Source organism: Nomia melanderi, chromosome 8 (assembly GCF_051020985.1).
Source record: "Nomia melanderi isolate GNS246 chromosome 8, iyNomMela1, whole genome shotgun sequence".
NCBI classification, from domain to species: domain Eukaryota; kingdom Metazoa; phylum Arthropoda; class Insecta; order Hymenoptera; family Halictidae; genus Nomia; species Nomia melanderi.
The window spans coordinates 2,298,302-2,325,031 of NC_135006.1; the positions used below are offsets into that span (position 1 = coordinate 2,298,302).

Here is a 26,730-nt window from a genome sequence, read left to right on the forward strand (position 1 = left end):
GATGTTTCAAGTTAAATTCCACAGTTAATAGGTTGATTGATAGCTTTCATTTGTGTAGAAAAAGAACTAGTTCTGACGGTATTCAAAGAGATTCTTTTTAAACAGTTGACCATGCACGTAAGAGAGGTTGATCGGTGGTCTATACAGTTGTAGTTAGAGGAACACAGATAATCGCTGCGTTCTCGACCTAAACCTACATACCGAGTTCCGTGGAGTTAGCTTATACTATACACGCATTCCCACAAGCCAGCCTCACACGTGGCCACGTCTTTATTTACAGTTACCTTTCGATGAACTATCAGTGAAGGCTTCATCTCCCTCGATCGAACTATTTCACTCCATGTTGTCATCGATGGGATTAATTTCGTTTTATTTTAGAAAGGGGTTTCAGACGTTTGACAAGGTCGATTATCATTATATCACATAAAAGTCAAACGCAAACAATTATTTCACTTTGAACATGCATACATTTCTCAGATGTTTATACAATCTGTGAGATTGTATAAACAATTCTTTCATTATAATTTTATCAACATTTCATATAATTTGCTGTGTAAGTCTCTGTAACTTCTACAGGTAGATGATTTTCGTTTTGAAGATATTTGCTTAATCGAATTCACATTTCCGATTCTTTTATTATGGGAAAAAACTTCTTCCAAAAGTTGTTGATTTTTGTATTATTGATTTATCAACTTTCGCCAAGTTCATTGTCTTTTTACTTAGCAGCCAGTTATTATCAAGGTATATTTGCAAATATTTCTCAGACATGAATGCTGTTTATACTGTGATTTACTGTTGGATTCAAAGTCATTTTACGGAAGCTAACTGTAAGAACGCAAGTAATAAATAATGAATAAGTTTATCTCATAAAAATTTCATAAAATCATCTCAACCCTTTGAATAATTTCCACGCAAAAAACAGCTATGCCAAGAACTTCTAGTAGTTTCTCACACTGATAAAATTAGAAAGATATTCTATTTCTTTAATAAACGAGCAAAAATTAATCACTGATCTTGGTGTATGGAGATTCCAACTTTTAATTAACGCAGTTTTGTTGAATGCATTAGGTTGTTCCAAAACCTTCTTTTGTTTTATTAACACTAGAACTACCGAGCATTTAATCCGATTGATACGTAATCCCTATAAAAATTGATAGATTATTTTCAGTTTCTTCAGACATTCATTGTAGTATTCAAGTGAAACTATTTATTTTCACGATCATTTCGAATATTCAATGCTTTTAAGATGTCAACAGTTGCGAATCAAACAAACTGAAGTCAGTTATTTTGCATTTCGTGTTAAAACATAATGAAAGGCACAATATGTTACATTTCATGCCAAGTCATTAAATTTTACAAAATCCATTTTGACATATTAACTTCTTTCATTTTTGTGGAAGCCTCGTAATGCTAGCTTTCCAGAATCTGTCAAACTAAATATTGCGAGCAAACCGCGACAAATACTTGTGAGACAACCTAATATATCCTTATCCGAGTAAATCTTCACTGATTTAACATTAAAACAACCGAGCAGTTAAACTGACTTTTTGAAATTCCTCTATAGAAACTTTAAGAACATCTACTGAGACTTTAACTGATTTAAAATTCAGTTTGCGTATCCCTAAATCAGGAACGGGTAATTCTGACTGGTAACTTTAGTGTTAATTCTTCTAAAAAATGTTCGAGTAACCTGATATTTTCGAAAATTACGAGATACTTTCGACAACCTGACTCGAATCTGAGATAAATTCTCGATCCAATCCGACTCGACATTTCCTGCTTCTACTACGTCTCTTGAATAACAATGTCGGCCTCATTACGCATGGACTGTCCCACAAAAAAAACGGTTATTGTAACTTCGGTTGTCTAAGGTCTAAGGCGGACGTGTCTAACCCGTAGCTCGCGAGTTATAAGCAGTTTACGGTAAGTGATGAGGGAACGGCGCCTAATATGGGACACTTGATTTAGAAAGTTTGCCAAAACGAGAGACAGAAAATCATTCAGAAAAGAAATCTAATTTGTTCATTTTGAGACAAACAATTTAACACTTTAACCGCAAGGTCTCCCGAATTCGAGTGACATCATTCCTTATATAAATTTAACACATTCTTGACCGGTAACGACATAAGTTTCATCGAAATTGGTGTGTGCTGGTTGAGAAGGTGCCATTGTTAGTAACCATCTATTTAGTTTGTGTTACACATTTTCTTGAGTAACGTGTTTATGATTTCTTGAAAATTTATGCGTTGCACAATGCAAATAAATTAAAATATATATCAAATAGTAGGTTCTTGTGGTCAGAAAATATACTTATTACTGTAATAAATATTGAAATTAGAATGTATAATAGAAAGTAAAGAAAACATTAGTTTCATGTGACAATAATACTAACAGTTGCTTTTTTGTAATATATGTGTAATACTAAATATTATATAATACTAAAAGGATCGTATAATTTCCGGAATATGAATTAATAATTAATTATTATGTTAATATATAAAATAATAGGCACACAAATCATATATACAACCACATATACTTATCGTATAAATAGTTAATAAAATAAATCGTCAAAATGCTAATTTCTATAATAATTCTGTGTAACGATCAAAGTTAACGTTAATTGCCTTGCCTGTTATTTAAAGTGGGTGATACCACAACAGAAAGTAGATACTAAATGCTACTTTTACAACCCATGATCGAAGTTAATGCTACTTTGGAGTCCAGCCAAGGAAAAGAAATCGATCAACGTGAGTGAAAGATGACTGCGTTTAAGTAACTTTTATTTTGTACCACGCGAAGGTCTGGCCATGATCATTAAAACGTTTACGAATGAAAAAATTCAGGGGGAATAAGTGAAAGTTGTCGGGAAAATTATAGAGCGTAATGCGAAAACTTCATCTTACTTGCTAACTAGAAACTCAGCTGCCTAATATGCACAACTTCGTTACTTTCTGACTGTCGTGTATCGCCGTTTAAAGCTTACAGAAATATACTCGCACTTTCAAAATTATTTTCGAGTATTACATTACGAGACATTTTTCAATGCACCAATCTCGAACATAATGCCGAGAAAATAACGTCAAATGCAATGAAGAATAAAAGCATACACAGAGAAAGAAGAAAAATCACCAAAGTAGATTTAATTTTCATTTTAATTTAATAAATATTGCATTTAATAAATTGTTCTTTTATATGATAAATGATAATCTGAAAACCATTTCTCTCTATAATTTTCAGTTTTTAAGAAACCAAATTTTAAAGAGAAAGTAAAAATTATTATTCAATTTGAATAAAAGCACAACAAATATTGAAAATCATGAATAACTCTAATTTTTCCACCAAAATCTGCACACAAGTATTTACAATTGAAGAATTCTATAGAACAAGACCCAGAAACATAATTTAATGCTGCATAAACGTATTAATTATTTAAATAGTAAGTACCAAGGTTACTGGCACCACGAAACAGAGAATTTCTATTAGGAAAGTAAACTATACTACACAACAATGAGATCTAGACTAAAATGATTACTCAAATAACTCGTGACGTGACTATCATAATACATTCGACCAAATATTTATAAACGAAGCGAACACACCAATAAAACTGATACTTCAAACTCTTTATTACGCTCATTAAAATTTATATTTTCGTTAGATTACAACGAATTAATGAATATATTCGCGAATTTTGTTGCTTTTAAGTTTCATAAAGCTAATTCATCCACTATATTCACTGATATAAATTGTCGATGATTTATGTATGAACTGGAGTGTAACCGTTATTCGACAAGAATGCGCAGGAAAGTGTGAGTCACTGCTAATTACTTCTTTTCTATTTTTTCACGATTTTTCAACAAAGTTTATTCACTACTTGGAATGTAAGAATGTGATCCATTTTGAGCAATGAATTTGTTCCTAGTATCTTGAGACGATTTTATAGTACTCTAAATTATTACCAAGAAGAACTGAAATAACATGAGTTCTGTGTCTTTCAACGAGAACTTCGATGACAAAAGTGGAGAGCTGCGATATTGAATAATTCATTGAAAAGAGTAATTGGTAAATGAATAAATTTAATCATGATCTATTGCTAATCATTAAATTAACTAAAACTCGCCATAAATTAAAAAGATTCTCTTCCAGAAATTTGAATAACTTTTAGAGGAACATATAAATCAATAAATATAGATTGTTTTGGTACTTCAGATGTTATGAAACTAAAAATTAAGTACGTCGTTGGATTTTGTGTTTACTGTTTGATATTATTATACAAGAAATTCGCGTTAAATAAAAACGAAAATGATTTCTCGGTCTAGAACGAAAAAATTGTATGCTCTGGCCTGTAAAAATCACATTCCAATAAAATTACTCGAATTAGCTCCGAGTGACTCGAAGCAGCTCGTTATTTCCCATTAAAATGACGGTACAGGCTTGATTACGCGTACACCTGGCCCCGAGCGTCTAACAAGTTTACCTTCGAAAAGTCAAGTTCACGCATAGGTGCGCAAGTGGTAAAATTGCGAGAAATGGTAAACCTATTCGGCTGCTGATTTACGACGACGAAAAGGCAACGCGACAAAATGATCGCGGGCAGTCACCCTTCGATGCACTTTTCGAGAATAACGACTTAAGTTTTGTGGATCGAAATAATGTCATTTCCAATTTTTATTAAGATTTTTTAAATATAATGTCATCGAATAATTTTTAGTTAATTTCTTGTATTTTTTCATACGGTTTCGTGTTTAAAGCATATTCTCACACGAACTATTCACATTTCCTGAAGAAATGTGATTTTCAATAATTATTTTGTTGTTCATTGTAGGAATAAAATTACGGTTACTCTAAATGTATAGTTTTGTAAATCATTTTCATATTTACTAAGAATCTACAATTTTTATAACTGCTTCCGTCTTTTTGAAAAAGTACTACAGAAATGATAAAAAATTATTTTTGAATTTTCCATTTTAGAAAATTACTCGAAATTTAATACTATACTCAAAATTTAGAGACAAGATTAAAATAAAAGTATACGGTATTGTTCTATCAATTCTATTCTTTCTTTCCCACTTTTTCCCAATTACAGCATACACTTTAATTATACATACATTATTACACTCGATCTCATTTTGTTTTTAAAATATTATTCCTACTTAAGAAACTCAATTAAAAATATTGTTTTACGAAAAAATAGGAAATCTTCAAAAATAATCTAAAGGTCAAATAATAGTTTACACATTGTACAAATGCAAAAGTTTCAACGTTTCTTTTTGTATGAAATAAAAAGGAGAAATAAAAATATCTTTCAAATATTTTTATCGACTTCATCTATTATACAATTACCATTGGTTGCTCACTAACTCTCATCTTTTTATAAACTTATTTATACCATCATTTTAAAAATATGATTTCTGAAAGAACAATGAGTCCAGTGATATTTCTATTTGCTCCAAAAAACGCCCAAATATGTCCATCAACCCAAGAAACGATCTCTCGGTATTGGTCCAGATTATGAGTTTCCTTTTTCTTTTTTCATTAAAGAAATCTGACCTGGACAGACAAGAACGAAAGAGTGAACCAATCCCAGGAATGCGAGTGACGGAAGGCCGCGGGCGTTCTTAGAAGGTAGCAGCAGGTTCAGAGTTAACGGTGTTCTACCCCCACTATCCTCGCCGCTTTTATACACTGTCTTCTCTTCGGTCAAGGACACTCGGAATCAGGTCACTTGCCACCGAAAATTGTTGAGTATTCAACCGAGACAAAAGTATTCGATCCGAGAAATGAAACGATTATAATAAAACCATTTTATGTGCCGGGCATTAAAAAAATGCTTTACTGCCGAGGAAAGAAATTGAATGACATAGATAGAGTCGAAAATAAATAACAGTCAACGGCGAACGATATATATTTCAGACGAATTATATCGCGATAAATTAGATTCTGACTGAAGAAACATAAATTTAATCATTTTTTGATTGCACCTTTGGTATTAATTAACCTTTCGACACTTTTCCGTGGTGGATTGTAAATTTCTGTATTTTATCGGTCGAATCGATGACTGAACATGAAATCACATGCGAATAAAGTTTAACTGTAAATTCAAAGTTTGACCTTTGGTGCAGTATATTGTTAGTGCGCCTGAGAATATTTCGAACGCGGCGCCAAACTTCGACACTACGTGAAGTACATCGAGTGCAAAGGTTAACTTGTCATCTTCAATCAACGGATTAAACGTACAACACGTTTTTCAAGGCTACCGACGAAGACGTAGAAAATAATCATTGTATTTTCAGATTCACATAATTGTAATCAATCGAAATTATCAAACGTTCCACAAATTTATCATTATATTAGTTCGTATGATACTATGAACCTTGAGAAACTTCAAATCTTTTGAAATATATAATAAGATTTACATTTTATCTCCAATATGAAATCAGACTTGCAATTTACAAGTTGTAAACCCAAACTTTCCAATGTACCACCTTCGTCTTACCACTGCAAAAATGACCGAACAAACCGAGGTAAAATTTTCTATCTTGTTTTGGATAATTTTAGTCGGATAAGGTAATTAACAAAAAAGACCAGGTTTTCCACTGTGGCGTTGACTTTCATCGATCCTGTTCCGAAAGTCCGAAGACTCGTAAATTTACGTAGCCTGACTACGATGAATCAACTACGACTATTTCTCGGAATTACTATATTACTATATATGAATTCGCAAAGTGTTTCGTAGAGGCGTGACCGGAAGCGCGAGCACGTTTCCTCAGAACGCTCGAACTTTCTCTTAAACCCACATCCGCGAGCGTATTTACCTCGATGACTCCTCCACGGAGTTTTTTGTCAACGAACGTAATCTGCTCGGCGTCTTTTGCGCAGACCGCTCTCGCGTTTTTACGAATATTCCTCGATCATTGATTCGACTGCAAAAGGAAATGAGTTCCTAATTCCAAGATCCCGTGTACACAGGATGTTCTAAAAGATGGGAGCGAAACTCAAACTACCAGTTTTAACCGTTTGCACTCGATTGACTTTCAATGTTGTCGGTTGTAAACTTGTATTTATTTTTGGGAAAATGAATTAAAGGAATTTCCAGCGGTAGAATTCAACGTCCTATATTCATTTGATTTATTATTATAACAAGATTTAATTTTTATGATCTTCCAAAGTGTGTTACGAGTGCAAAAGGTTAACACGTCGAATGCCATACGATTTCACGTAGGAAAATACAGAAAATGAAAGAAATATAATATGAAACTTGTATTTATTTTTGGGGGAATGAATTAAAGGAATTTCCAGCGGTGGAATTCAACGTTCTATATTCATTTGATTTATTATTATAATAAGATTTAATTTTTATGATCTTTTAAAGTGTGTTACGAGTGCAAAAGGTTAACACGTCGAATGCCATACAATTTCACGTAGGAAAATACAGAAAATGAACGAAATATAATATGAAATTATTTCATTGAATCGTTTTATTATTATTGCGCGTTTAACAAAAACAGTTAGTCTCGAACCCATATTGACGCGTATCTCTAGAAAAAATACCATAAAGGCAAGAAGCGGGACTGTTCGATGGCTCGACAGACAATATGCATTTCAAATTTCTGAGTCATCATAATTCAAACGCAAACGACGCATTGAAATTCCATTGTTTTTTACTACCGTCGGACTAGAATCTCTCGTGATACGCCGAAAGAGAAGGATTTGCAAACTCACCGCAAAACGGTACACCTTCTGGTAACCAGGAGCCGTCTGCCTGACACTGTCTTCGCGCTGGCCCGAGTAGTTCAAAGCCACGCTCGCAGTAATACGTGGCCACGGTGTCTACGGACAGCATCCTGTCCTTCAGAAGAGCGTCCTCTTCATCTATCACATCCTGGGTACCTGGTACAGTGAACCGGACGATGCTGTGTGCAGGTGCGCCAGGATAACCACACCCGGAACCGTTGCAGCCTGCAATGAAATCAAACTCCAGTAATATACAAATGAACTGTTTGGACAATTTTTTGGGACTTTCCGCAGGCTAAAAATACTGTAATAAGCAGAGTGCAAATTGTTTACTCATTTGTGAGGAAAAATATGTAAAATATCCATAGTACGCTGCTTCTTAGAATATTTCTTATGGAAAACTATTTTTGGCATTAATTGTGTTTTAATTCTGTTTTTAAAAATTTGAATTTGCGTAAAATTAGAGGCTCTAATTATGAGTTTTCTATAAAGTTTCCATTAGGAATGATTTTTTCCTCTGCTGGCATTGAATTTGTAAAGGGTGTAGCAAGACAAGTGGGTCAACAGTGCCCTTAGACCGATTTTTCTCGAGAAAGTTTTCTTCGGTAGCTTAACAATAGAAAACATTGTATACCAATTTTCAACCGTCTGTCTCAACCACAAGAATAGTTATAACGTAAATGCGAATTATCAGTGTTTGTCTCATTTTCTCTATTTAATCCTTTTCACTCGAAAGGTAACTCTCAGTCACCATTTGATTTGATATAACAAAATTACAAAGTATTATATATAATATTAAGTTTTGTTTAATGCATCAGTATGTGAAATATTTATATAAAATAGCTTTGTTTCATAATTTACGTATGTTTTGTCATTAGCTCGTTTCAAATAGTGTCATCTATGTCTCATCGGAAAGTGTCGAATGTTTCTAGTGAAAAGCTTCTGAATGCAAAGGGTTAATGGTACGTAACAATCGTGAAAAAATTCTCAGACATTTCTGGCATAGCAATGCATGGCTGATAATTTTTTAAAAATTTAAGAGCACTCCTGACTCCTTCATACTCTACACCTTTTGTAACAGAAAAGAAACGGCAGGTAGAGACACGGAAAACGAGTATAAGATAGATCCACGTTAATCAGGTTCAAGCGAAACGGTGGGAAAGAATGTGGAGTACAAGGAAAGGTACAGAGAAAGTCATGAAAAGATGCGGATGTGGAAAAACCGTAAAAGAAACGAGGAAGGTAAACAGGTTAGAAGCAGAAATACGAAGAACTAAAGGCTGGGAGGCAAGAAAAACAAAGAAACACGCGTAAAAATGACTACAAAAACTCCACACTCCGCACAAAGCTTCCGAGTGTAAAAGGTTCATTTTCGGAGGCAAATTTCTAAATAGTCAACGTCGAATCTCTTTCCGGTAAAACTGTCGATGTACTGCGTCCGCTCTGATTTTGATAATTTTGAAATATGTCGTTGGGGAGACGATTTCGAACAACTTTTTCCTTTATACGCTGTTGCCTACGGAAGGCTTTAGTTTTCGAGATATTCGCGAAAAACTATGGTACTACTACATTAAATTCTGCATTCATAAGCGCAAAAACACTCTAGTGGTAGCAAAGTTTCTCGCGATTACCTCGAAAACTGGAATCTTCCATGGTCAGTATATAGAGGAAAAAGTTGTTGAGAATCCTGTCCCTAAGAACATATGTTAACACACTGCGTATCGACTAATTATCAGAGAATTGAATTGTGCGGATTTTCAGTGAGATTCACTTATATCACTGTCTATAAAAAAAACTCAAATATATTGTTATGTAATAGATTTTAAATGGACAATTAGTTCTAATCAAATTTAATATCTCTTTAAATGCTGTGGTAATTAGCAAAGTTATATGACTAAGAGTCTTCGTATAAAAACTAGATATCTCGTTATCAGTACGCAATGTGTTAAAATCATCAAGATCATTGCGAACGCAGTACATCGACAGCTTTACCCTCGTTTCTTTTATAAAACGTCGGATCGTGTCCGAAACTACTTAATCGCGATATCATAATAATCGTCACGTATTTTATTGAATTTGATTGTTTCGCATATTGTGAAATTGCCATGGATTTACGAGATACATCCGCGGTTAGCTAATGAACACGCAGTTCCTTTCTGTAACGGATTATGAAAATTGCGCTCGGGTAAATTGTGGTTCAATTATCTCCTATCTCGCGTGAACTCCGTTCAATCGGTCCGCGGCTAATTTACACGAACAATGCAACATTTCTATTGCCCGGTTGGCAATTCGCGCGAGCACGTCACGGTGCTTGAGTGACACGCAACTACATCATCACGCGCGAAACACATTTGTTAGGTTGGAACCGTTGCGAAGCGGGACGTTGCCTCATCGGGCGTCGCCAGTTCCTCGAGCCGATGATTTCAATGACCGGCAAAGTCTCGTGACCTGCGTCACGCATTCAACTCTCGACTGTTATTTCTTCTTTTCCTTCTTTTCCCTTGCCTTTGTTTCGCCGACTCGCCTTCCCGCGATCAGAAACGACCGTCAACGCTGCACTACAAGTCACGCATTGCGATGCCATAACGCAAGCTGGATAATGAAGCTAAAATTAAATGGAGCCATTTAAATCGATTCATTACTGCATTCGTTTTCCACAGTGCCGATGGTACTTACACGCTGGTTTTCGAAAGGAAATATTTGCTTGTGAGATTAGCGTGAAGTTATATTCAAATACAGTGAAACTACAACTATGACCGAGACAATAACAAAGAAAGGTATCGAACCCGGAAATTTAAAAAATTATAGAACTTTGTGTGTAAGTATAAAACCACTCCCTGAAAGAATGCAAATGTTTCTTTTCCCTTGATTATCTTGAAAACGGTAAGAGATAGCGAAAGAAAGTTTAAACAAAAAATACGTTGTTCTTACATGTTTAAAAGATTGCAAAACAAAATTTACAAAATTTAAAACATAAATTCAGAATTTTGAAAAATTTGAATGTATTTCTAAAGTTCAGGAATCTCATTTCACCTAGAACTTCAGTAGTTTCTTAATATTACAGTTACCGAACTTTAATGTTAAATACCATTCGGCAAATCATGTTCCATAATCTTTTTCAATAGTTCCATGATCAATTAATTACCTTTTAATTAACGTTATATGGATTACTATAGAAGCATGAAGAAGAAATAATCAGTCTCTCTTTATTTAATTATAGAACCGGAAATAATTAACACGTTTTATTCAATATTTCGTACACGATGAGCTAACGTCAGACGACAAAGAGATCACGGTTTTTAAGTGGCCACGAAGAACATTTACTTTAATGAATTCTTTAATTAACAATGTAAACGATTCGTTAAATCGAAATTTTAATAAAGCTGCGGTGTAAATGTACGTCCATTCCAAAGTAAGGAACAAAAATGTTAATACAAACGGAATTGAAAACAATTAGTTCCAGAGTTGCTAGACGCTTTCTACTGTATGTCTGTAACGGTATAAAACACTCTATCGCGTATTTAACTGAATCATATATTAAAACCTGTTATTCTTGCAAATAAATTAACAAGGGCAACATATTTTCATTTCCTGGAACCTAAATTATCCGAAATGTTGGGGAATATTGCAAAAATAAAAGTACGAATGTTATTTATGCGCGATAAACGTGATGCTCGTTCTGTTGAAAATGTGAAGCAACGTTTAAAAGCTAAGTTTCGTGTAAGGTGTTGGAGTTATCTGCGAGGACGCTTAAAAAGAAGAGTGTACGGTAAACCAGTTATTTCCTTAGGTGATTTGATACGGCGAATCGAAAACTACTGTCAGAAGATAAGCGGAATGTCGGGAACCTTTCAACATGTACGAGCTTTTACGAGGAAGCGCGTCGAGGTGTGTGTTGAAATAAACGGGGGACACATTAAAAGTATAGCGTGGAGCTAATGTCTCATTAACAAACATATCTTGTAACTGTGATATTAATGGATCTTGAATCCAAGTTTATTAAGACTGTCTTGTATCCTTTGACGATTACTGCATGCTGCTGAAGTTGAATCGGAATGTTTATCAACACCCCGTACATGAGCGAAACGTTTTCTGTTTTCGAGATATAATTACTTACGCGAAGTTACTGTACTACTTTCGGGAACAAGTTAATTTTCTAAGAATTGAGATCTATTGAGTTACCTCATAAATAATACGGTTTTGTATGTTCCTTTTATTTTCAAAAATAAAGATGCACGACACTTGAAAGTGGTTATAATGTTTCAGATTGAAAGCAGTTTTATTTATCTTTGTTTTTAAAAATAAAAGAAATACGAAAAACCGCGTTATTTATGGAATGACCCAATAAAATATCTCTGAAGAAATTGCTGCGCGTGAAACGTGTGAAAATATTTAAAATATTACAGAAACGTATTAAATGAATAACGTATTAAATGAAAATTTATTTTACTTACTAATATACGATTTTCGTGTATCAAATACGACAATTTACGAACGTAACTCTGTACTAAACTGACATCTGAAGAAAATCGGAAAATCGTTCCTTCGATCTTATTACTTTATTACATTCCTTTTGCACTTATTTATTCTAACGCCTTCTGCTTCGCTTTCTCTTCGAAGTCGAAGACACGTTTGCACAAAATGTACAATGCAATGTCATGTCTATATCGCACTGAAACTACCATTAATTGTTCCTACCAAAAATGGACTCACGCCGCTTTCAAAAGAACGGCTGAAATAATCTCCAGGTGGAATTCTCTGCAAACTTATTTATGCAGACTGAGTTTCTATCGCATAGATCACGGAACTCGCCGCTGTACCTAACATTCGCCACTTTCATGTGAGTAATCGTAAGTAACTTTCATTTCGCATCGGTTATTACGAGCAAGAGGTGCACGAAATACAAACGACCGTTGATGAACGACGATCCTTCCGTTTGCCGGTAACTGTTGCTGGATAACTGCCAAAGGAAGAAGAGCAACCGAGACTGAAGAGAAGAAAAACTGTCGGAAGTTATATAAAGGAAACGAGTGAAATTTCAACTCGGATTTTAGGTAAAACCTCAACAGATCCTCGCGGTAACCGATTTTAACCAATTATCGATTTTTAATGATTTTCTCACAGCAGGTCCAACGATAATTGTGGCCCGCTATAGTTTAAAAATTTTTAAATTACAATTATTTTAGTTAATTCTGTACGCCAATTAATTAATTTACATTAAAAGCAACCGATAAAGGTTTTTAATTGTTATTCAAGTTATTTTATACCTGATCCTGTGTATAACTTTCTTAAAACTGAGACAAAGTTCTTAGGTATACAATGAATTGACAAAAGTCAAAAATTAATTCGAACCGAACCACTGAGAATAGGAAAAATAGAATTTAAACGGCAAAGAAATAAAGCTTGAAATATTAGTTCTTTCAATGATGAATTCTTTATTTTCTCAGATAAACATGTAATTCTTTGTTTCGCTGTGTTTTTTCATTAATATATACCCTAGGTACATTCGTCTTGCGTTTGACGAATACACACTTCATTTTTTCATTTTAGTGCGTGCAAAACGAGACATTTTTTTAACTAAATTCCATAGATGACTGGTTAATAAAACCGTCAAGTATTGCAGAAATTGCAAAAAGTTGTTTAAAATATGCGTATCTCGGAATATTTAGAATCGGTTGTTCCGGGGATCTGCCATGGTTTTACCGGACTTTATTTCCACTCGGACACACGTTTCGGGTTGTTGGCACACGACGCATAGCCAATGACTTCCTAGGTGATTGCGCGACGGCCGCAGGATGCGAGCTGCTTGCATTATCGTTTCCGTTACGGCCTCGTGGCGTTTCTCTTCTGCTTATCTTGCTCGCCTGGCCACCTTGCTTAGCTACCGCAGATCATCGATCCGACGCGGGCAGCGACGATCGAGATGAAATCCGCTAATTTAATAAACAGCCAGAGATTAATTGCGAAATAAAGGATTTCGATTATGGTTAAGGAGACCGGTTCGACAACTGCAAAATCGGGATGTGCATGAAGGTTGAAAACACTGAGTGAAAGAAAAGCTAAGATTAAGGTAATTATGTTTTTCATCTTAAACTATTTTTAATTAATCACTATTAGATTAGCTATTGAAATTTCTTTGAATTTGGCTGTTTAGAATGGCTACGAGAATATAATAGAATTTCTATTAGATAATCAAGCAGGTATTGACACTAAAACTACCAGACGTGTCAAAATGAACCATTCCTGATTTCTTCTTTTCGTAATTGACAAGATGACAGATGTTTCTCTGCGAAGTTATTAGAGAAATTGATTTAGCACCACGCTGACTGAATTATAAATCCATTCAAGTCTCAACAGATGTACTCTTGGAGTTTCTATAAAGAAATTTCGAAAAGTCAATTTAACTGCTCGGTCGTTTTAGTGTTAAGTTCCCGTATTTTACCGTTGATTAGTTCAATTCTTTGCTCTACAATTTACTTCTTAGCTATGATCGATACAACTACTTTGCCATTCATAATGTATTAAGAAAAAGAAGAAAACTGTAGGCATATTCAATCTTTAATCCAAAGTATAATAATCGATAACAGAAGAATAACTTTTCTGAGAAATTTTGTTCATTCATTCTAAAGTATAAATCAAACGAAATCTGAATAAATACATTTTTGTAATTTGCACAATTAAATATGTATGAGGTAATTTGATCGTTCGGTAGTTTCAGTATTAACTTGAATTCGAAGGAATCGAATAACATTTATGCTTGTTAAATTCTGTTTGAAATCTCCACTATGAGCATAACACTGCATAACACTAAATAGTATATTTCTTAGCAATGTATTCTGGTGTTGTTGTTTTCTTTTTAAATATCGAAGATACAAGTTGCATAATATTTACGCTTTTTGGTGAAGTAAATAATTTTGTTGTATTGCGTAGATTATTTCTAGACTATTAGTTTTATATGAACTTCAGTGTCTGTCGTTTAGTATCAAACACAATTAAAACAAAAATTTGTTTACAATTAAAGATCTTAGGCTTTTTCTTGTTTATTTTTCTGTACAAAACCATCCGAAATTAAAAAGAAAAAACAAAAATTCCTCGACTTAATATAAAATAACAGCTGCCATTTCTCAATTCGTTGAAAATTTAATGGTTGAACAATTCTGTATTATCGGGATAGAAATCTATTTTACATAAAAAAATCGAAAAATATAATATTTGAGAAATAAATAACATCTCTTTAGATAATTTTAGAATATACAAATTTCATACCACATTCTATAGATGCGTATCTATGAAAATACTCATATCTAACAAGATATTAAATAATATGACTGTTTAATGGTATGAACTCATATACCTAACCGTTTGCATCATATTTCATTCCATTTGCATTATTCAACATACAAAAGCTGTTTTCTATTTTCGGAGGGAACGTACGCGTATTGTATACGGAATTATCTCTTCGTCAATAAAGATTTGCGATAATAAAGATGATAACACTTCACATTAGAACAGCGTCTTCATTAAGGCTTATACAAGAGAGGAATATTAAAGTAGACATAATTCACTGTATAATTAGAAGGCAGATATAATCAATAAACTGAGTATAATAATCTAACACAACAAATCTATGATGACAAATACAGATAGGAAAAAAATTAGAAAATGTGATCAGATCTTTATAACACAATGTCTTATGTATATCGAAAATAACAGCCAATGAATTTCTTCTAATAAATGCTTAAGAACCTCATTTCTATCGATGAAAAATATGAATTCTTTAACATTTTACTTGATAAAAATTATGAGCAACTTTTCGTCAAGAATTTAGTTTAGACTTTTCAATTTGTAGAAGTTTCATGAATTTTTTCAGTTGTTAAAATGCTACAAGAAAAGAAAATGTCACTTGAAAATGTCGAACGTAATTTTAAGAATGTGAAGTTAAAAGCCCGACTGTCAATAAAAAAGTGCACTTTAATGCACTTGAGTGGCAAATGTGAGCATCTATAATCCTACAAATTTAGATTTTTATAAAAAGACATCAAAGTGACAGTTGAAATTGTTAGAAAATATATCTTTTAAATCTAAAATATATTTAATATGCTCATCAAATCTGTTCTGCTATCAACTATTTTTTACTTTAATAACAGTGATTTTTTAAATTGAGTTATGAAAGATTACAAAATTTCAATTAATCGTTGAAGGTAAAGAACACTTGAAGTGAATAGTAGCAGCAAGTATCTTGGTACATGTTTGATCAGATTTATGCAAGTACCAATGAAAACGATATATACTACAGTACTTGACACAGATTTACAAATGTGGGCGTTACGAGCGTATGCACCAGTTTCATTGCGCGACTTTAAAGTTTTGAAAAAGTCGATAATACATTTTACAATGATTTACAAAGTTGTGCCTGAAGAGGTGTATCCCAAGTATGCTATAAATATTTATGAACAATACTGGTCATGTACATTGAAACTTCCAAACTGAAACACATCGATAACACTACATATACCTACAAACATTCTGTCCTGTTGACTCAGAGTGCAAAACGTTTCAGACGTTAATTCTGTAATGCTTAACACTAAAACTACCGAGCAATTAGAGTGACTTATGTCTAAATTTTTATACAAATTAGAACAGTATATTTTTCTAGATTTGATGAGTCCATTATTGTTGTATCTGTAGAAATAAACAAATTTATTTTACAATTTTTCGCCAAAGCCTTATCATAATTTAAATATTTGCAAACTAGAAATTCTAAAATGTGTAATTTCTATTTTCTTCAATATTTTAATAAACATTAAGCTGTGGTTCTTAAACATGCACGCGATACCACTTCCTATATTTAAAATTCTATTTTTTCATAATCAGTTTATCGCATTCACAATCTCCTCGCACGTATCGCTTTAATCAAGGAATTTAAAATCTTGCATTCTCTTTCGTTCATTTAACTTTGTATCATTTCCTATGTTATCCGACTAATTTAGTTTTCAATTTTTGTCTTTCATTTTGGTTCCATTTCCGCTAAACAAAATTAATTATCCAACTTGTTTACCTTTATTTTGTAGCCAGTTATTCGACTGGTTATGGTAGGAAAGGTGCTGGCACGTTGGTATTTCAAAATCAATCAAGGCAGACGTATTTTTATTTAGGAAGCAGCGTGTAGTTAAGTTAGCTGCTTTCGAAATTTCGTGTATTATACACTAACAAGTGTACAGTAACAGGTCTGATTCAAATGAAATTTACATAGAGGATGTATGATAAGAGGTGAAAGCAGTCTTTGACCTGTTGATTGTGGAATTTAGTTTCAAAATCTCTCGTTTTGCGCGCAATCAAATCAAAAAATGAAATGAGTACTCATTGAACGCAAAATAAATGCATTTAGAATATATTTTAATGAAAAAACACAGCGAGACAAAGAAGAATTACATGTTTATCGGAAAAAATAAAGAATTCATCGTTGAAAGAACTAGTATAATTTCAAGCTTTATGTATGTACTCGTCAAATGCAATTAACTGGTTCATCTTGGGGGTGGAAAATATACTTTTCCAAACAAATTGGAATTTAGGTTTTCATTTGAATTGAACGTTCAATCGTGCAAAATGTTCATTATGAGCTTTGTACCGCATCCAATAGTGTTAATCAATATTAACACATTGTTAACCGGTCACGAGTTAACTCGTGTTTGCACTTTCATCAGCCAGTTCAATTTTTGGAACACAGAGCGATACAGGAAATTGCAAAAGCAAAATATTAACACTAACTGTACCGACATTTTGCATGTACCAATACCTACTGTAAGTAATCAAATAACTAGATATAAAATAAAGGTAAACAACTTAAACGGGAAATCTTTCTTGTTAGAAACAGAAACAGAAGGAAAGGCGAAAATTGAAAAACAGATTAATCATATAGGAATAGCAGTATGGAAATTCATTTACTGTTAAATGAGCGAAGGAAACCGGAGGAGTTTAAATGAAATTGGAAAACCAGTCATTTGACCGTTCGCGGTACGTTTAGTCCAAAGTTTCATTTCAATTCATTATGCATAAATACAGTGTATCGAAGTTTATTTAGATTATTTCACTTTCATCTTTAATTACGGATTTAATTAACATTAAACGTGCCGCAACCAGTTTTAAAATTTCATTTAAAATTCTGGGTTCTCTTCTGTTTATTTATCTTCATGTGCATTCCTATATCGTCTGGTTAATCAGGTTTCCAATTTTTGTCTTTCCTCCTATGTCTGTTTCCAATAAAAAATATTTATCGTTTAACTTGTTTACCTTTATTTGAGAACTATATAGCTTTTTGACTGGTTACAGTAGGTATAGAGGTGTGTATACAAAGTATCGGTACGGTTAACGTTATCTAAAACTGATTCTGGCCAGCCCTGTGCTGTAGGCAGCATTGGAAACACACACGTGGTTCCGATGATTCGCTCGTATCTCAGAGGAAAAGTGGATAAGCAGGGCAGAAGTAGGTGAGAGAAGAGGAAGGTCGAGCACTGCCTTCCACTTCCTCTTCATCCTCGAACGCCATAGCGTTTGCTTACTCCCGTTACTTCACGGAATCGTGGGAAATTAGAAACTGAGCCGAACTGATTAAAACGCGTCGATTTTTTCCTTTCAAGGCCGAAATTGACGAGCGCGATACGATCCTCTTTGCTCGCCTTTATCGCAGCCGCTAGCCTTACGGTTTCTATCGCCTTCCTGCCTTGTTTTACCCTTAATCTTTTATTGGGAGAAAGAAATTCCATTTTTACCGCGACCCTGCGTCTGCTCTGAATATCGAGCATCGATGAAAAGTGGAACACTAGAACTCCCAACAACGCGGTTAAAAAATTAGTGAAAAATAACTATAGAACTGAGACTCTTTATAAGAAAGTATAGTCGTCCCTGAATTTACGCAACAACTTTTCTCACGCGAGTCCCTTTTTTATGCGTAAATTGGAACACTACGTAGGTAGTTCTTATGCGCGTTCTTAACCCCTTGCCTTATAACAACGTGACAGACTAGTGAACATTTTTAACAGGATTTAATAAACAAACATTACGCAATCTATTCGAATTTAAATTAAATATTATTCTTTTATGATGAATGATTACAGTTAAAAGTAAACATAGACGTAGAAGATGTCTAGAATTTTTCTCTTATTTTCAATAAATTATTAATAATAAACTAGTTAAATAGATCATAGTTCTGAAAGAAAACATAGGGCAACGGGTTAATTTACGCGATCCGAATTTAATAACACTAAATAAAATGTACTTTTGTTTTCTGAAATGTTATTATTGTAAGTATTAAGCATTTAAAGATTTTCTTAAAAATTGCTGGGCTTCGTAAGTAAATTCAAAACAAAGTTTACATCAATATTCGTAAAATTATTGACTTGGCAGTGGGAAAGATCGAACAGAGACAGTTGGTGCTCGAATCGAAAGGTAAGAATCGAGAATAAGTGAAAAGATTCTGTATGAAAATTTAAAACTCAGAAGTCGCATAACCTGTATCGATCTGAGTTTCCATATTGCAGATCAGATAATTTGTTGCTCACCATGCTTAGTATGCTATTTAGACATTATCTATTAAGTTTGCTTCCTAACACGTAGTGAAAAATTATTATCATATTAAATACTGAACAATAAAACTATCAGACAGGTCAGAATGAACTATTCTTAATTGCTTCTTTCACAATCATCGAGAAGATATAAGCGTTTCTCAGAGAAATCACTAAATAATCTGATTCGATAACGTATTGAGTGATCCCATAGATAAAGAGGATTTCTGTACTGCTTTTATTTCTAAAAATAAGGATAAACGAAACTGTTTTTAAAGTAATTATACTGTATAGATAAGTAATTGATAGATAATGAAGGAGAATTTCAGATTGAAAACAGTTTTTATATTTATCTATAAAAATAAAAGAAATATAAAACACCGTATTATTTATGGGATGACCAAATATGAAGTAAAAAACAAAGCAACAAAAATCTCAATAATTACACCGTCATAACATCTGCAGAAGACTAAAAGGAAGTCAATTTAACTGATCCGTAATTCTACCGTGAATTTTAAGAAATGTGTAAAAATTACTGAGAAATTCCTAAGAAGAATCGTCGGTAATATTTTTCAATGCTTTCCGAGTATCATACGAGTAGAGCGTGGAATATTCAGGCGTGGTTCGAACTTCTAATTAACGTGTTCAATTGTTTCGCTACGAATTACTGTTATTATTCGAATCTCATCAGAGAAAGTGAAAGTTAATAACAGATGAAAATCCATTGATCAGCTGAGTGGCACATCAATCGGTGTTAAATAGATTTTCTAAATATTGCTTGCTGATAATTTACAACTGTACTTTATAAGACCTTAAGAAAGAACAAACTACACAGCGCCGACTGCATCGTAGACTCAAATAGGTGGCCTCGATAAGCATGCATACGGTACGGTCAGATTAACTGATTTTCCTATGTTTTGCTCACGGCAACGGAGTTTTCACTCGATGAATCCGTGCAAACCGTTCACTGGTCAAAGTGATTAATTCCACTTTTGAACATTACTTAACCCCTTGCCCTATGATTTATTCTTCAGCTATAATCGGTACTACTACGTTATCATTAATAACTTTTTAGAAAAAGAACAAATTTTCAAGCTCATTCCATGTCTACGTTAAAATAAATAGCACGTAGATTTCTCAAATTCAGTAGAAAATTTTCGTTACCAGTCTGACACGATACTGTAGGTCAAGGGTTCACATTCAGCGTCGAAATAATTTCTACTTCACTTCTTGTATTTGAAGTAAACTTCCTTGGGGTTGCGCTTAACTTGGAATAGTTTATATATTTCAGTAGTTAATAGTTAATTCTATAAATAAAAATGTTACAATATAATAATTTCTTACAAGATATGACGTAATTTTAATCAAAATACAGAATTAATCAGCATAAGAGTTAGTAACAGATTGCATTACAAGTTTTCAAAAAAAAGTAAACGTTTTTCGAAAGTAAAAGCGTATGCAAAGTTTCAACGAAAAGTAATTCATACTTTCTTTCACAGAAAATGCTAAAGGATTCGTGTCTTTAACACAAAAACTACCAGATATGTCAAAATGACCCATTCCTGATTTCTTCACTTTGCAATGATTAAAAAGACAACAGATGTTTCTCTTAGGATTATTAAAGAAATTGATTTAGCAATGCGCGGACCGAATTACGAATCAAATAAGTCTCAATAGATGCACGCTTAAAGTTTCTATAGAGGAATTTCAAAAAATCAATTTAACTGCTCGATAGTTGTAGTGTTAAAGATAAGAAAGAAACTGATCGAAATGCATCGCAAATATTTTCGAGAGCTGCAAAATGAATGAACGAGTAAATCGGAGAAAGATCGGGAATAGAGAAACGAAAGATTGATACGACCGGAAGAATGTAATTAGTTGGGAACACGGTGTTCAGGAAGTGGTTGAAAACCGCGTAACAGAAAAGTGTGTGGGAAAAAGACTGAGAACTTACACTATGAGAAGCGATCGTTCAACGTGGAAAATGGCATTTTTTGCTGAATTGTTTTTCACACGGGAATACAATGCAGCTGGATTAATCTGCTATTCCGCGATACCTTTTCTAATGGCATCTAATGAACGCCTTCCAGAAAAGTGTTCGATCATGTGGCAAGAGAGATTCACGATCAAGACGATCGCTTTCTTTTTAACCCTTTGCACTCGAAAGGTGACTCTCACTCACCACCTGATTTCATGCAGTAAAACTATGAAATTTAATATTTAATATTATACATTGTATAATGCGTCAATTTGAGAAATATTGAAATAAAATAACTTTGTTCCTCAATGTACGTATAATTTCTCTTCGAGTTAGTTTCAATAAATATCGTCTTCATCTTATCAGAAACTATTAAAATATTTTTAGTGAAAAACTTCCGAGCGCAAAGAGTTAATAGGACGTAACGCAAAATGCAGATCATGTTAGAACAATAGGTTTCTTGAGGTCCTAGCCTAACAAGGGAACCCTTTCTTTATGTTTGTATGTGTACAGATCCATAAATTTAACTGAAAATCTTTCGCAAAAACGCCTTAATAATTTAAATATCTGCAAAACACAAATTCTTAAGTGGATAGGTTTAGTGTTAAAACCCAATCAAGCACATGGTCGATAAAGTCTAAAAAAATTTGAAAACTGGAGTTAACCGGTTTGGCCAATGAGTGGCTCGATAACTGAAGAAACGAAAAAGATGGTGATTTCTCAGATGATTGTTCAACGAATAAAACAGATGCTAGAATACCGCTCGTCAGAAATCTTTCGCGAGTTTTTGTCAGTTACACATTTACCACGTGGGTCTGAGCGTTGTCGGAAGTGCTCATTTTTATTCGCTCGATAACTTCGTGGTTTGCATTCGATAGCTTTCTTTTACTGTTAGACGCACCCGATCTAACTTTTACTGTTAGCCTCGGCACCTGATTAACACCGGTAGCCGTTGGCAGGTGCAACGCGTGGACAAGTTGACTAAACGGTTGCGTCTTATCGCAGTGATGTGAATCATGGACGAACCAACAAGTGAATCGTGGAAAGCCTATAAAACGATTAATCCTTTGCTCTCGAGAGGCGACTTTCAGTTGTCATTTGATTGTACAGAGCGAAATGACCAAATTAAGAATCCAGTATTAAATTTTGCGCAGTGCATTAACATATGAAACATTTAAATAAAATAGTTTTGCCCCTTGTGTTACACCAGATTTTTCTTTACGTTCATTGTAAACAGTATTATCGATGTTTCGTCAGGAAATAATGAATGTTTATAATAAAAAATATTGTCCAGTGCAAAAGGTTAATATCTTTGTACATATAAACAATGATTTGGTGCACTTTAGTGCACTTAAATGGCAAATGTGTGCGTCTATTATCCTAAAAATTTAGATTTTTATAAAAAGACATCAGAGTGAGTTAAAATTATTAGAAAATATATTTTTTTAATCTGAAATATATTTACTATGCTCATCAAATCTGTTCTACTATTAACAATTTATAAGAAGGCAAACAAATTTTCTGTTCTTAATAAATTCACATTTATTTCAAAGTGAAAATGTTGATAATAGCAAAATATCTTTTACTTTAATAACAGCGATTTTTTAAATTGGGAGAGATTAAAAAATTTCAATTAAGCTGGCGAAGAGTTGATAAAACTCCATGATGAATTTTACTGTTTTTGACAAAGGAGACCAAATTACAATAGCTATCATGAATCTATAATCATAGTGGTGATAGACAGTCATCAGGAATGTATGATACAACGAGTCTCTTTTTTTAAACAGCAGGATATAATATGTTTAACTAATGGCTCATTGTCTTATTATAAATACTACATAATTCTGGATTCTGTCAATTGTTCCATGGTATTTATAGGTTTGCATGCCGTGTACAATAGAAGTTTGTAGCACATAAATAGTGGGGGGTAGGTTAATTATAATGCAAGGACCACATGTGCCCTAGAAACTATGTTCAAATATAATCAACAATGTTTCAGTTTCTAAAAAAGGGTTACAAAGAGATTGATGTACATAAAATTAGCAGCACGAAGCAAGAACTTTTTAAATGATTCTAACAAAGGAAAAGGAAACCTATTGTATAGTACGCAATGCATCATTGACAGAACATTTCGATATGACATTTTCTGATATTTTTCTTTGATCTCAGATTAATCAAAAACTAATTAATCTATCAGATTTTCATTCTCCTAGTGTTACAGCTCATAGTGATTAAAGCTACTTTTTGAATGTTCTACAATTTTAGTGATAAAACTCTCAATCATTTCTTTGTATTTATACATTGTATTTATATATATATATATTTTGTGACATTTCTTTATTTTACTTTTTTTATAAAGTTAATCACTTTGACTATGCAAAGACTAAAGAGGCATAATAAGACATGTGCAAAGGAACGCGCAGAATTTCAAGGTGCAATGGATTGAACGGTGCATCTTTCTTGAAATTTTAAAGGCATTTTAAATCTTTCAACAGTTTCTTGTGCATCATTCATTTCATAGAATACCTCCATCCTTTCAGTGAAACGCAATTTGTATAAGTCATTATTTATTCATGAACATAGTGATTCACTAGGATTGAAGCAACAATTGAAATATTGGGTCATTTCATAAATAATACGGCTTTTAAAATATTTCTTTCATGTTTAAAAATAAAGATAAACAAAACTTTTTTTAAAGTAATTATAATGTTCAGATAGATAATTAATAGATAATGTAGGAAAATATATTTTAGATCGGAAACAGTTTTATTTACCTTTATTTGTAAAAAAAAAAATAAATATAAAAACGTTGAGCGTATTTTTATTTTAACTAAAATTAATCTAAGGCTGCTTTCACACTACGATTCCTGAACCGCTATTCTAACTCTCTATTATGTTGACCGATTTTAACTGCAAATATAGTCTATGTACAAAATAAAACCAAATTCCATACTTCAGTAAAAGTCTAGTACGATCCTTATTCGACCTTGAATCTCTTACAAACTTTATCAAAGGGAACAACTTGAATTCTTATCTTCGCAGAATAACGCAAGACCATACACTTCACATAAACGTCAAGAGTCATCAACTCCCTGTTAAGTACAGAAATTAATTCGGTCTCTTTCAAAAACAAAAATCCATCGTTCATTAACAAATGAAAACATACATACATCCTTCCATCCTTCAAACATCCACCGTTACTTTCAATGATTTCATTTCACCATATCCACGCAAACCGAAACTCCCGAGACGACAGCGAAACATCTACGTACTAACGTATATATAAATAACATAAATGAACATACCTAACACCATAAGAAGACACAGAATTAATTTCCAAACCTAACACAATCATCATCCCCTCGAGACAAAGAACGAAAAGGTTGGAAAGACTAACCTCGAAAAGTTAAGGCGACAACCAACAGAAGTATCGCAGCGGTGTTCTCCATCTCTCCGCGAAAAAAGGCTGATCTCTGTTGGAACCCCGGACAGTCTGTTCACAATTACTTTCGGCGATGCACAAACTTTAATTACGAAACGCGTACTAATCCAGCAATGCGTAAACACTCTTAGAGTCTCGAGGTTTTCACCGCGAGGACAACGTCATGTCCTCGACCGTCCCCGAAGTAGTCGCCAGCGACCGGAAGTACTGGAAGAGTGAGTCTCTGTTCCTGTCCGCGGAAGGTAGAAGAAAAGAAAAATGTCTTCCTTTCGGGCCCGCGGTTCAGTTGAAAGATACGTTAGACCAGGTGACCGACCGACGTGAAACGATCTCTCCTGAAGACTGAGGTGCCCGATACCTGGAAGGAAGTCGTCCAGGTGTTCTAGCGCCTTCCCTCCTTTCCTCCAATAGCGGTTACCACCTCTCCAGACAAGTAACGACCGATGTGCCGGTTGCCGGCGAGAACGAGGCTGACTTCGGCGACTGACTGACTACGAGTCCCCTGTATGCTGGTATCGCGGTATTTAGGCCAACTTTTCATGCGACATCGTTGAATCGAGAGGATTATGGGGACTACCTTACGCCAGGAGTAACTTGAATTTTAGTGAAATTTCCGTGCGAGCTGGGGCAAGAGGACTCGCTTCTGTCTCTAAGTGCGATCGGTGGACTTATTTAACCCACTGCCTTATGATTTATTTCTTAACTGTGATTGATACAGTTACTTTATCGTTAATGATTTATTAGCAAAGGAAAATATTTTCATGCCCAGTATAGCATAAGACATACGTTTACTTGAAAGGTTAACGATTGATGATAGAAAAGTAATATTTAATTTATATTTAAAGAAGATAAATAACACGTAGATTTCTTAAATTCAGTTGAAAATTTTCCTCGAGAGTCTGACACGACATTGTAGGTCAATGGGTTAACCCTTTGCACTCGACGGTTTTTCATTAGAAATGTTCAACGATCGCTGATGAGATGTGTTTAATATCAATTATTAAACTTTTAAATTCTTCTGTATCAAACCAAGTGGCAACTGACAGTTGTTTCTCGAATCCATAGGGATTACCGCTTGCTGTACTAATTTTCTAGACAACCGTGGACACCATATTTATTTTACTAATAACGATTCGGGAGAAACGAGTCAATTTTCTGTTCACGGAAGTGTGACTTTATTAAAAGCATTATGAACGGCACAACTGCTTTCCACTTCTTCTTCCGTAGAATAAATAATATTAATTTTCATTAAAGTAATCTGCAAATCTTTAAAATTAAAATTAGTAGAATTTTCAAGGTATCGTTCGCAGTGGCGCAACGTGAACGTACGAAACACTTTCTCGCGGACTATTAAATTTCACGGCTGCGATAATCAACGGCGCTCGAGGTGAAGGTACGAGAACGCGTTTCATTGTTGGAGCGAACCAGAAACAACAATTATCTCAAACAAGGAAGCCTGGCCATTGAGGGTTAGACTGGTCCGGTTTAAAGTGTCGCGGTTCGCTAATCAACGTGCCCATCCTTCTTGCTTATTAGACGCGTTTTAAAGGCTTATTCATTCTTCGCTGATGGCTTATCGGCTGAATCAGAAGAAGATGTAATCAGGACATTTCTCCTCTGATATTTCTCGTTGCTCATTTATTCCATGCTTCGTACCGAATGCCATTCATATTCATCTATAGACTGCAAACTTTTACGCATTTATGAGAAATTTGAGAGTGCCAAATTTCGCGGAATGAGGATGATAGGGGAAAAATATATAAAATATCCGAAGTGTATAGTTCTTTTTATAATGTTTGCCAGGGAAAGTTATTTTCTATGTGGATTCTGTTTTCCTAATTATCTCTCTTGCCTTACGATTTATTTCGACTCAAATGTTCCTGCGTGCGTTAATTAGTTTTATTTTAATTTTATGGACAAAGTTATTATAAAGCAAATCGCAGTATTACCAGTTCAATTAAATTTACTTATAAAAATAAAATAAGAATTTTGGTTACAACATGGTAGGCTTA

The 26,730-nt window shown here is 33.8% G+C and overlaps 1 protein-coding gene across 3 annotated transcripts in view; it reads right to left on the bottom strand.

Annotated features, from left to right (window-relative positions):
- The window catches only part of LOC116426602 (uncharacterized), a 74,500-nt gene that overhangs the window by 31,794 nt on the left and 15,976 nt on the right, over positions 1 to 26,730 (bottom strand). For 2 of the 3 annotated variants that reach the window (XM_031975760.2, XM_031975759.2), the window contains exons 1-2: positions 24,674 to 25,048; positions 7,726 to 7,962 (exon numbers count right to left, since the gene is read on the bottom strand). In XM_031975760.2, the coding sequence (XP_031831620.2) occupies positions 7,726 to 7,962; positions 24,674 to 24,725 (289 nt within the window). In that variant the 5' untranslated portion in view covers positions 24,726 to 25,048. Of the gene's footprint in view, positions 1 to 7,725; positions 7,963 to 24,673; positions 25,049 to 26,730 lie in introns of those variants that run through there. The other variant, XM_031975762.2, reaches the window with a different exon arrangement.